Here is a 13,054-nt window from a genome sequence, read left to right on the forward strand (position 1 = left end):
TTTATCCTTGTTAATTACACAATATTGATTGGTTTAAATTGTGTACAATGCTTTTGTGTTTTTAACATTCGATTCGGAGAAACACATTTTTTTTCGGAGTTTAGACACTACAGAGTTTCCAAAGACACTACACTACCCAGAACCCCCAGCTATCGTTTGGGACTACAACATCCGCCTTGCTTTACAAACCCCGTGATTAGTCCTCAAGCTCTGTGATTGGATGTTGGAGTGGCAGTGCGACAAGGTTACGCCGAGTGTCCAACAGCTCTTTGAAATGGAATGGAACCACGGCAGACTTTCCAAAACTGGACTTGGACGGGTCCAGAACTACACATGCTGGCTATTGTGTGTTTCGCAACATGTTCTATGGCACCCCAGCTAGCGGGGAACGTTCTCACAACGTTGGCTAACGTTACCTACAGGTTCTAATAAGGTTTTAAAGAAACGTTTTAATCTGATGTTCAAAGAACCTTTTTAGGATGTTTATTTTTTCAAATAATGTTCCTATAAGGTTTAAGGTTAACTAAGACATAACGTTTAAACTGCAACATTCAGAGGATGTTTTGAGGATGTTATTAAGGCCTGAGATGACAGAACATTGTTCCTTTAATGTGATATGTTAACAAAGGTGGAACGTTTTGCCTCCTACATTCTAAGGATGTGTTTTGGACGTTGTTGGGTAACACATTAAATATATTCTTTATAAAACGTTCCCTCAATGTTACCTGATAACAAATGAAGAACATTCTCCAAGAAACATTCTGATTTTTTTTTTTGGGAGGTTATTCTTTTTTTATAAAACGTTCCTGTGATGGCAAATATTAGCACGGTCATGGTCAACGTCAGATTTATTTCTAGAGCGCTTTAAAAAACAAACTTGTTGCATTTGTTTGAAAGGATGTTTAAAAAAAATCTGATGTCACCGTATTTTCCTTTTGAGAAAAACAAACAAGCACGTAATTCATGATAAACTTTAAGCTGATATTGCATGTTTGCGGTGGCATGTGTGAGTTCCCAGCTAGAAATGTTTGTTACCATTAATTGTTCTAGGAATGTTTTCAGCGGGACGTTTTAGTTTGGCTCCCAGAATGTTCTTCTGAAAGGTAGGATGACGTTCTCTAAAAACATTCTTAACATTTTTGATGATAACTTTCTTAAGATGTATGAACAAATTGAGAAAATGAATAGGACGTATAAAAACGAATTTTCATGCCAATATTCACTCACATGCACTTGAGTGAATATTATAGGTATTATAGGTATTATAGGACTATATAGGTTCTAACTATTAGATAAGCTATCTGGCCATGTGTGGTTTGTGAGGGCTGCGTATAGTGTCCGCTGTTTATGCATATTGGATAAAACCGTTATTGCACCCTTTAGATTTGAGACCGACAGACATGTAGAGGAACGGACCGACTATCACTGCCCTTCCCCTGAAACCCCTGTCACATGCCCTGTTTGTATGTGTTTGTCTCTACTGTGTGTGTCTCTCTCTCTCTCTCCCTCCCCCCCCCCCCCCCCCCTACCTGCCTGCTGGTCTGCTCTACACAGCTGGGAGCAATCTCCAATCAACCACACCTGCTCATCAGCCACACTATGAAAGCCTGCAGCCTGCACTCATTCCCTGCCGGATTGTTGCGTGCCGCGCTAGCTTTTTGCCAGCATATTCTTTGACAACTTTGCCTGCTTTTGCCTCACACTCATTTGTGTGTCTCTCCCAGGAGGAATCCAAGGTAGTGATGGCAAAATGAAGCTTTGAATGAAGCGTCGAACCACTTGGACAATTGTGTCGGAAATAGGTTCATTTCTCGAAGCTTCAGTTACAGCAACGTTTGAAACTGTTTCAACCTGTCACCTGTCAGAATCGAGACGAGGCAGTGCATTGAATCGCCTGATTGGACGGCCAACCAGTGAGTTGATTCATTCAGGAAATGAAGCAGTTGCTGCTTCGGACGTCACATGTCACGTGATTTGAAGCAGTTGCTGCTTCGGACGTCATATGTCACGTGATTTGAAGCAAGCTTCGAAGCACTGCTTCTATGGAATAGGAAGTCCAGGGTTGAAGCTCCGTTCAAAGCTTCAGTGTCAAACTGCCATCACTAATGCAAGGCCTTCCACACTCCCAAGACCAGCCAGGCCTCTCCACCCTGGAACAACTGTTTCCTAGTGATGGCGAGATGAAGCCTTATGAAGCTTTGAAGCTTTCCGGCCAATTGGTTCGCAAAAGGGTTCATCTCGTGAGGCTTCATCATGGGCTTCATTTGAACACAAACCCTTGTTGGTCAAAGTGTGTAGAACAGGCAGATTGGACATCTCAACAGTGTGCTCCAGTGGCGGATTTAGGATTGTAGGAGATCCGGGGCTTAGCCCAGGAGTTGTTGGGTTGGGGGGGGGGGGTGCAGGGGTACAGTGCTATTTTTTATAAGTGGGGAGTGGACCGAACATCCTTTAGGGGGGTCGTCACCTCCTGTTGGGGGGTCCGGGGGCATGCTCCCCCGGGAAGATTTTTTTTAAATATTGAAGTTGAAAGCATCAATCTGGTGCACTTTGAGAGCAACATTAACCCTACCTTAATAACACCTTAAAGCGGACAAAAGGCACTGGAGAACACTCATTAACACCCTTTAATGAAGCAAACTAATGCCTTAACTCACTCAAATAGTCGTTTACTTATTAAGGTGAAACGAATGTGCGTAGAGTTTTAAAGGATGCGGATAGTCTCACCTTGATTCTGGCGCATTGCTTATCGTTTTATAGATCTATTCTCATCCACCATCTTTGTTTGTAACGTAAAGAGTGTAAGAGTCACGTTTCTGAATCGGACACTCTGAGTGGATGCAGTCACAGCCAATCGGAGTCTGATTCAGAGGGTTGCCTGTCAGTTCTGTTGTTATGTGTACTGAAACGAGAGCCGGTATAATTCCACGCGTGAAAACAAAATAAAATTGGAATACGTTATTTTAGTGTCTTAAAAGTAGACTGAGGTATGAAGGGTTAACGTTACATCTTAGGATAATTTTTAGTCATGTTCTGTATACATACTAACATATAAGGGTATACTTAGTGTGGTTGCTCCATGTTTACTAGCTATAACATTAACGTTACATCACTCTTTTTCACTTCTTACTCAGTCAGCCAGAGTGCAGATATCACCATTATATTAACAAACCTGAAACATCCATTTCTTGACTGCTGGTGATGACATTGTTGTCAGCTGCTGATACTGCTGCTGCTGCAGCTTGTGGCGCCGGCTGCTTCGATGACAATAACTTTCTAATATCCATAACTGTAGGCTATTAGCTTAAAACCATAAAACTCGTCAGGCACTAGGAAGGATCACTTCTTCTTCAGGGCAGGCTACGCAGTACGCAGGCTAATGTCCCATAGTGGCTGCCTCTCTGGTGGACTCTGGTACTGCACATTACTCCCGAGACGTTTTTTAAAAAAAAATATATATATTTTTTTTTAAGTGAAACATCCGGGGCTTTTCAGAAAACATCCGGGGCTTGAGCCCAAGTAGCCAACCCTAGCGCCGCCACTGGTGTGCTCTATCTCATACCGAGTTCCCAATGAGTAAAGCCTTAGAATAACTCTAAACAACGAACATAAAATCATATTTTCATGTTAACAATATTGTATTTATTCCAGTTTAACGATTGTGATTGAAAAGCCTATAGGAGGCTGGTAAACATTGCAAAGAGGGATTTGTATTCCTTAATAATATTCATAAACTTAACCATGTTGTAGCTGGAGAAAGGCTAAACCATATCAAAGAATACATTTATTAACTACATTACATTACATTATCTGTATAGCTTTTATAAACAACAACAAATACGTATTGTTCAGTCGTTGAACCAGGAACCCTGCGGTCGTGAGCCACAGCACACACACTAAATTCATCTGAAAATACTGGATCATATTTATTCCTTTATTTATTCATGTTTTTATTCCTACATTTATTTATGCTTGTATCTATTTATACTGATGACATGTTCCGACCTCTATATAAGTGAGGGTCTGAGCTCTCTTGATTCCATCGTGTCACCGGGCCCGGGTACAGGAGGGGTAATATGGTTCTTATTATACATCCATGGGTATTATGAGCGTTGTGGTTCAACCGATCTGAATCGCTTCCTGAAGCAGTCACGTGGTATCGACAGGCAGCAAGGCTTCGTTTGTCATCGATGACGTTACTGGCCCAAAACGATGCAAGCCTCGATACAAGCTTCACAAAAAGATTCGGGGATTACTCTACACACGCTCCGAAGCCTCAGCGCAATACGTAACATCACTACTGTTTCCCACTGCTGCCATAACCAACCTAACCTAACCCAGCTGAGCTCCCAGCTCCCCTTTTCTAATAAACAAATGTTACTTTCACCAGCTGATTCCGAGTCATCCTTTTACATGTGTTAATAGTCCAATTCCAATAGTTAAGTAAACTATCAAAATCATCCTAATCATTAAACTGTTTACACCCCTGTTTTAGGGGATACGAAACACAGTGGTGTTATCACATTTAAAACATATAATTAATAAATGGGTGAAAAATGCTTGTGTCCATAATGGGCAGCATTAATATACCCACATGACATATGGTCAGAAGAACTTTATTTAAGAACTGGTCTTATGTCTCTGACCCCTCTTGTTAATTGATAAACCTGAAACATGCACTTGTAGGTTCAGAGGCACATTTTGCAAATATGGCAGTAGCCATTGATCATCTTAAGATAAGATACTTTATTGATCCCAAATGCTTGTGTTACAGCAGCATGTACTTTGTTCTACTATTCAGAGGTTAACCTGGTATTTTTACATTTATTTTTGTTACTTTGCAGATTCTGATTAATGATGTGAAATATAAACAACCCTTAAATCAGACTTTAGTTGCACCTGAGTAACATTCAGCCATATTAGTTGGTCTGTTTTGCACATCCTCCTGTTAATGTCTTTGCACGTCCTGCACTAAACTATTTTATTGTAGAGATCACTGCAGTGTCTTCTTGATATTTGATATTCTATATTTCTATCACTGACCCCCTATTTTGTATGTAGGCTACTCTTAATATTTAAATGTTTTCATCAAATATAACTATATAACAAAATATCTAGTCTCTTATAGTGTTACGTTATGAGAGTGCTCTCATACTTGTTTGATTCTGAAATTGTATATAGGCCTATTTATATAAATATATATGTGTGTGTTAAACTTTATATATATATCCCGACTGTAGCCTGTTATTGTCTCATTATACCGCACTGTGAATTAATTAAAAGTCATCATGAACACAGTTCCGTCCATCAGACAGGGCTGCTGTGCCTCCTGTCATCATTAATGGACGTCTCTTTAAAATGACAGCGGAGAGGATTTCTCATTTCTCTAACCGCCTTCTGCTTCCCCTCCTCTCTCCTCGGTTCCCCTCCTCGACTCCTCCGCTCGCATCTCATGTGGGTGGGACTAAGACACGAGGATAGGAGTCGAGGCAATTAGAGAAATGAGAAAGGGCCACAGTTTATCTAATGCTTTATCACCAGCACTTACTAGGGTCTTGCTTGTTTGAAGCCAATATGTCAGCTGTTCTTTTTGTCCTTAGTTTTAATCTGTATGGTCTGTTGCACTTATTGTACGTCGCTTCGGATAAAAGCATCAGCTAATTGCTCTGTAATGTAAAAAGAGAGTTGGAATGCACCCTGTTTTAGCATTGGAACACGGCCCTACTGTCAAACGGATCCAATCGAAAACAGATCCCGCCCATCTCCACCAGCGCGCTCACTCATTGGTCGAGTGTACTGTCAATCACAGCCGTGACTCAGATCCCAGTCATGTGACAGATGTTTTTGTTGAGTAATGTCAATTAAAGCTTAATTTGATCCATACTGTAAGTGCACTATTCAATGTTATAGACCGAAAATGAGTGCCTTTAATGTTGTAAACTGTAATTGATTAATAAAAAATATAATTAAAAAACGGGCCAACTGTCAAACGGTCCAACCCAAAACAGATCCCGCCCAAACCCACCAGCGCGCTCGCTCATTGGTCGACCGTGCTGTCAATCACCGCCGTGACTCAGATCACAGTCATGTGACAGATGTTTTTGTTCGCTTCCTGCCTTCAGTGTTATCGCCTCATCACGTGGATGTCAAAACCCCTGACTGGCTTTTTAAGGTTGAAATAAGGTTAATTTATCTCTACCTTGGGATTCCCCCCCCAGGACTGCTGTTGAGGACGGGATGTCGGACGGGGAACGGTCGCCTCTTCTGTCTGATCAACACGACGGGACCAACGGCTTCTCTACCGGTCAGATTGTTCATGGATATCAGAGAAAAACACAGAGTATGTGTCCGCCGAAACCATTCAGACATATTTAAAGTTGTTATAACATCAACATTCAAGGATTTTATTGTTTAATTTAAGCTGGACAATGTCGACAACTTGTAAACAAACGTTAGCTAGTGTCAGTTGTGGCTTGCAAGCTAGCTAGCTATTAGCACTAAATCATTACATTACAATACATTACATTGCATTGCATTAAACTGCATTTTGTTTTTTGATAATGAACGTACAGTCACAGATAAAGAGGTTTAGCTCAAAGGGAACTCACTTTAGGTTTTGTTATGAAAGTCTGGCAACGTTTTAAGGCTGTGAACTGAAGCTATTCAGACATATTTAAAGTGTTTATAGAAGGAAGGAACATACGAGGACTAATGTTTTATTCAAGCTGCTGAATGTCGACCACTTGAACACCAATGTTAGCTAGCTAGCTGACGTTAGCACTAAGTCATGCATTTACAGTCACAGATAAAGAGGTTTCACTCATGGAAATTCACTTTACGATTTGTTTTTAAGGTCTGGAAACCTTTTAAGGCTGCCACAATGTAATGACATGATCCCAAATAGCAACAACAGTTGCATAGGTGGAAGTATTCATGCCCTTTTACTTAAGTGAAAGTACCTTAAGTAAAGCAGGAGCACACTGAAAATACTCCACTATAAGTAACACTTCTGCATACTAAAGGTTGCTTTAATACAACATTATTAGTATCACTTCATGTGCTAATATTTATATTAAAAATAACATGCAACGTTCTTGCACATCTGTTTTCATTAGAGACTCTTCTACTGAGTGTCCTCTTCCAACATGAGAGTAACATGATAACAAAGGTATCCCAACTGTAGCTGTGAACATGACAGGATGTGTGATGACCTAGAAGAGCATCAGGACTGTTTGAGGCATATGATAGCTATGTGATTAACATGATGATTCAGCCTCTATGGAGAGAGACATCAAGCATGCTCATTTCTGACGTGGAGCTAATCTGAAGTAAACATTGAATACTGCTTTCTATTCCTCCATCTTGTGACTGTGTGACTCCCTCTCTTGGATATCAGCATGTGAAGGACACTGTTCAGGAACTAGTTGATGCTCTGTATGTGATGACTCCTTCCATTCTGGAGAGGATCACAGACACATGGATCCTGAGGTTGAAGCTCAAGCCGTTGACGAGTGATATTTTTCTAACAGCGGAGTTCCCCAACTCGGTGGCACCAGATGAGCCCCCCCCCCCGTACTCCCCGCAGGGCAGCCCGGACAGCGGCAGCTCTCCGGTGATCAGCTGCCGGGTGTGTCAGAGCGCCATCTCCGTGGAGGGCAAGACGCACCAGCACGTGGTGAAGTGCAGCATCTGCAACGAAGCCACGGTGAGTCACACACACAGATCATCAGCGGGGGAACGATCTGTGTTCTCTCACAGAGCATTAAAGGGTGTATCCCAACATTAGTCCTGCTTGTCCACCTTCTTCCCCAGTATATCTGTGTTACAGTGAGTATTGAAACACATTGTGAGACAGACACACATGCCGGATTAGGGTTTTAGAAAGACTGCGGTCAGACGCTCAAACTTCAGTGTCAAGTTTCTCAACCCAGACGTCGGCAGTGTCTCGTATTTCCTGTGTCAGGAAGTCTTCCCTTCGTCTCCTCACAGAAGAGTTGCTGATAGGATCCAAAGTGAACTATTTAAGAACCCAGAAATGAGGAAAAGCCTCGAGACAGAAACTGAAAAAGTGCTGTGTGGGACGTTTTCTTACTCCTCCTCCTCCGCCCTCTTTCTTCATCTCGTTTCTCTGCAGCCTATAAAGAACGCTCCGGTTGGGAAGAAGTACGTCCGCTGTCCCTGTAACTGTCTCCTGATCTGCAAAGTCACGTCTCAGAGGATCGCCTGTCCGAGGCCGTACTGGTGAGGAACAGAATGAGTTCATTTTCACCTCCTCATATTTGGCTCCGTCTGTGCGGCAGGAAGACAGTCATCAAACACGGAGACAGCGAAGGAGCTGCAGTGCAAATTAAGTCAGCAGCAATTTCCCAATAGATAACCAGACGTATCAAATACAGAAAGGGAACGTTTGTAGCATCCTGCAGGAGAGACGGGAGACCCTGGGTTTTCCTCAAAATGGTTATACCCCTTTATTACTGAACTAGTAATAACAGTGATCATCACCACAAATAGTAACATCTCAAATGTAAATTAAAAAGGGGTATTTCTCAACTTGAGCTCTTCTCTATGGTCTGCTTGTCCATTAACGCCCAATTGCTTTATGTGCAGCCATATTTTCAGTTTAAGAATAACAATACATTGTATTTGTAAGAGCACCGTTCATTGCTAAAAGTAATCTCAAAGTGCTACAAGGGGTTTAATATACTTTAAATCAGGGGTGTCAAACTCAATTTCATCGCGGGCCACATTAGAATTATGGTTGCACTCAAAGGGCCGGTGGTAACTTTAAGACTATATAAATATACAATAATGTATTATTTTACACTATTGCCTCTGCATTGGATTATTATCGGACACGGTAATAACTTCATAATTAACTACGTCTGAAAGCAGAAGTCTAGGGAAAATAATTGCAAGTCTCTTCATTGCACATGTCACAAAATGAGATGCATTGTGGGACATGTAGTTTATGGGCAATGTTCTCCTGTAAAGCGACATGTAACATTATAATAAACTCATTATATTCTTTGTAAGCTCTTGCAGGGCCACATAAAATGAAGTGGCGGGCCGGATTTGGCCCCCGGGCCTTGAGTTTGACACCCCTGCTTTAAATAAACACAAGTTTAGGCCCTTCTTAAAGGAGTTTAAACACACTTGATATATGTGTCTAGTCTGAAGTTTACAATCTGTAGAGTAAGATATATTTTCCCTTGTCATGTTGTCTTCATTTGAGTGAGTGAGTGAGTGAGTGTGTGTGTGTGTGTGTGTGTGTGTGTGTGGTGTGTGTGTGTGTGTGTGTGTGTGTGTGTGTGTGTGTGTGTGTGTGTGTGTGTGTGTGTGTGTGTGTGTGTGTGTGTGTGTGTGTGTGTGTGTGTGTGTGTGTGTGTGTGTGTGTGTGTGTGTGTGTGTGTGTGTGTGTGTGTGTGTGTGTGTGTGTGTGTGTGTGTTGTGTGTGTGTGTGTGTGTGTGTGTGTGTGTGTGTGTGTGTGTGTGTGTGTGTGTGTGTGTGTGTGTGTGTGTGTGTGTGTGTGTGTGTGTGTGTGTGTGTGTGTGTGTGTGGTGTGTGTGTGTGTGTGTGTGTGTGTGTGTGTGTGTGTGTGTGTGTGTGTGTGTGTGTTTTGTTTCATTATTATTATTTAGTGTATTTGGGTTTTCTCTGTTCAGTAAACGTGTCATCAACCTGGGACCGGTTCGCATCGAGAGGGAGAGTCCGGAGCCTCGGAACCAGCCCGTCGGCATCAGGATCATCTGTGGACACTGCTCCAACACTTTCCTGGTAACACACTCACACACACACACACACACACTCACACTCTCTCTCTCTCACAGACAGATAGACTATTCTAAATGACAGTGCATATTTAACTTCTCTATAACATCTACAGTTAGTATTTTGAATTCTCACTTCCTGTTTCTTTTCCAGTGGACGGAGTTTTCAGACCGGACTTTGGCCCGATGTCCACACTGCAGAAAAGTGTAAGAGCTTCAATAATTCCTTTTTTCTGTTGCCTTGACAACTAATTTATTCACGTTTTTTTATTTCCAGCTCTTCTATTGGTCGGCATTACCCCAGGAGGAGGAGCCTGTTGTGCTTCCTGCTCTTCATCGTCCTCGCCGCCTCCACTGCAGGACTCGTGGTGTGTGTGTGTTTGTGTGTTACCTATTATTATTTTAATATGTGTTTTAATGTTGAACAGCGCAAATCATAACGCAATAGACATATCAATCAAAATAATAGCAATTAGTTCATTTTTTGCCAAATCCTACTATTTCAACACAACGCATCAAAAACAAGGTCATAATCTGAAATTAATTAATTAATTAATTCTACTGTTTTTCATCAATATATTATAGGTCTCAGATATATCCAGAGCTTGTCTCTGATTGGCTGAAACACCAAACATTGCAGCATTACCCATAATCCCCTCTGTTTCAGCCCTGTTTCCAAAGTGCTGATTCTCTGTCTGTTACTTTAGATGAAAATAAGGAGCCCCTCCCCACGCCCCTCTGAGAGACATTTAGTTACAAAGAACACAATGGAGCTCTAGGAGGAGATTCAGGTGATAAGAGGGGGGGGGGTTACCTTGGTTGCTGATTGGCTAATGGTTACACAAGACAAAACATCGTTATGACATCATCAAGTGGCCAAAATCTGATCAGCTCATTTTCAGACAGGTTTTTTATAGAAATGGATCAAAAAGAGAGAGAATCTTTGTTCCTGAAACTTTCAGAGTCTCTTTCCACAGAGGGGACACATGTTGATGTAGAAGAGACATGAAGAAGAGGGGACACATGTTGATGTAGAAGAGACATGAAGAAGAGGGGACACATGTTGATGTAGAAGAGACATGAAGAAGAGGGGACACATGTTGATGTAGAAGAGACATGAAGAAGAGGGGACACATGTTGATGTAGAAGAGACATGAAGAAGAGGATGTTGCATAATAGGTGACCTTTAAAGTGTGTGTTTAATCTAATCCCTCTTCAGGCTGGAACATGGCGTCCCGCTCAGGACTCAAAAGGGATCTACGTCTCCTGGGTTTTTCTGATCCTCCTCGCTCTCCTCACCATGTTCAGAACCGTCTACTGGAGGTGTCTGAAGATCAGCGACCCCATATCCAACTTCACGTAGAGAGGGGGAGGAAAGGAAGGAAGGTGAGATGGCTAGTGATGGAAGAGAGGAAAGGAATAAAGCATAGATGAGACAAGGAGAGAGGAGAAGATGCATTCAACATGAAAAATCAAACTTCAAACTCAAGGGGATTTAACACAAAGAAATGTTCATAAGATAAGTAAGACATGCAGATGTTTGACCCCATAACTAACTGGGGGCGGTTGTTTGCGAAGAGGATGAAGAGAAAATAGTTAAATGAAAGAAAGAAAATGTTTAAATTATTTCGGTTTTGACCCGGTTGTTTCAATTAGACTAATGTTCACGACAATGTTATTTAAACATGATGTGCCCCAAATTATAATGAGATAATAGAGAGATAGGATTTGTGTGGATAGGTCTCAGTGAAGGAGGGGTTTTAGTTTATGTTAAGTTCTATAATCATTACCAAATATTTATGCTAATCAATGAGAAGGAAGAAACAAGATGGACTTATTTTTGTAATGAAATGAAGTCCAATCTTTTGACTCAACGCTTGTTTTTGAGTCATTTCTCTTTTCTTGTTATCTCTGTACTAGAAACGAACAAAAACACGTGAAAATTCCTTCAGAAATACATTTATATTCGCATTTAAATTCAAATTGGAGCTGATTTTCTTCGGGATCAGAAAATGAAATGCAGGGGATAATTTAAACCACGTGTTTTTGGGGCATTGTTTGTTCGGTAACGCGCATTATATTATGTCGGATATACAATGAATTCATGTTGGGACATTTATAAGGCATTCATTCAGGATTAAGTGGCATTATTTTCATTAATCATCTCACATATTCATTTTGGGGCATTTAACTCTTTATTTCTTTGCTTGAAAATGATTCACATCGGAGATACCTGCAGCTGATCTTCTAAACGTCACTGGAAACGAGTCAAATATAAGATCTAATATCCCTCTAAATGCTTTTGAACGATTAACCACACACAGGGAAGGATCTATTTACTCGTCTCTCTGTGCGTCTCCTCTGTAAAAGTGTAAATAAATATATATTCAGGTGTTGATTATTATGGTCTGCACAGAATGATCCAGCTGTTGCGCCCCCTTGTGGCTGAGTGGTGTAAGTACCTGCTGACTGTGAAACCTGTTGCACTACATCGTTCTGATAAATACTACTGTATGCTTTTGTCCATATTGTTCCGGTGGATGGATTTTTGTATATTGTGAAACAAAGAAGTAATACTTTTAACAACGTGCTCTGACTCAAATGTGTCTTATTTTCAGATATAAATAGACAGCTTTTTGTGATTTTTTTGTGTCATTATTACTGAATATTTTGTGATTTGGAAACATGGGAAAGATATTAGCAATATAAAAGTAAATATTTGTATTTATAGGGGCCTCCATTGGTCACATTGTTGGCCCCTGACGTCAAAAGCGTCCTGCCTGAAATGTACAAATTGTACAAAAGCTGCACAACTTAGTTATATATAATTATAGTAATAATAACAATACTTTATCCTGAGGTAAAACAAGATATGCTTGGTAACAATTACTCTATTTAAGAACAGAATGAAAAAAATGATAGAATCAAGATATATATTAAAACACAAGAAGGTTAATTAAGGATATGCCATAAAAAAGATAACACACAATTAACATATTTATATAAAATCTGGAGATCAAAGTAAACATCTTTAAACACGGGTATCCAGTTTGATGCAATCTGCAACTTCACCACTAGGTGTCACCAAATCCTTCAAACTGACCCTAAAACACGAGTGGGGTTTCAAAACACACCTGCCATGTGCCGCAAGCATCAAATGACAACATGTGTGATGCACTCAGTCAGGTTTAAATCCGTTTAGGAAGAAGTCGACACGTCTGTCTTTCACACATCATTTCAGATCAATAACTGGGGAAATGTTATTGCACAGTTTTCATGCAGGACA

At 40.9% G+C, this 13,054-nt stretch overlaps 1 protein-coding gene across 2 annotated transcripts; it reads left to right on the forward strand.

Moving 5' to 3' along the window:
* The first annotated feature begins 6,078 nt into the window (after positions 1-6,078).
* LOC117561627 (type I phosphatidylinositol 4,5-bisphosphate 4-phosphatase-B-like) lies at positions 6,079-12,358 on the forward strand. 2 transcript variants are annotated; one of them, XM_034239167.1, is made up of 7 exons: positions 6,079-6,340; positions 7,530-7,705; positions 8,135-8,241; positions 9,664-9,775; positions 9,923-9,975; positions 10,046-10,150; positions 10,988-12,358. In XM_034239167.1, the coding sequence occupies exons 1-7, from the start codon at positions 6,238-6,240 to the stop codon at positions 11,046-11,048; spliced, it is 717 nt and encodes a 238-aa protein (XP_034095058.1). In that variant the 5' UTR covers positions 6,079-6,237; the 3' UTR covers positions 11,049-12,358. The 2 variants fall into 2 exon arrangements, with proteins under 2 accessions (XP_034095058.1, XP_034095050.1); XM_034239159.1 differs by having other exon boundaries at positions 6,082-6,340; positions 10,046-10,136.
* Positions 12,359-13,054: the final 696 nt, after the last annotated feature.

The sequence above is a fragment of the Gymnodraco acuticeps genome, unplaced genomic scaffold, assembly GCF_902827175.1.
Source record: "Gymnodraco acuticeps unplaced genomic scaffold, fGymAcu1.1, whole genome shotgun sequence".
Classification (NCBI taxonomy): Eukaryota; Metazoa; Chordata; class Actinopteri; order Perciformes; family Bathydraconidae; genus Gymnodraco; species Gymnodraco acuticeps.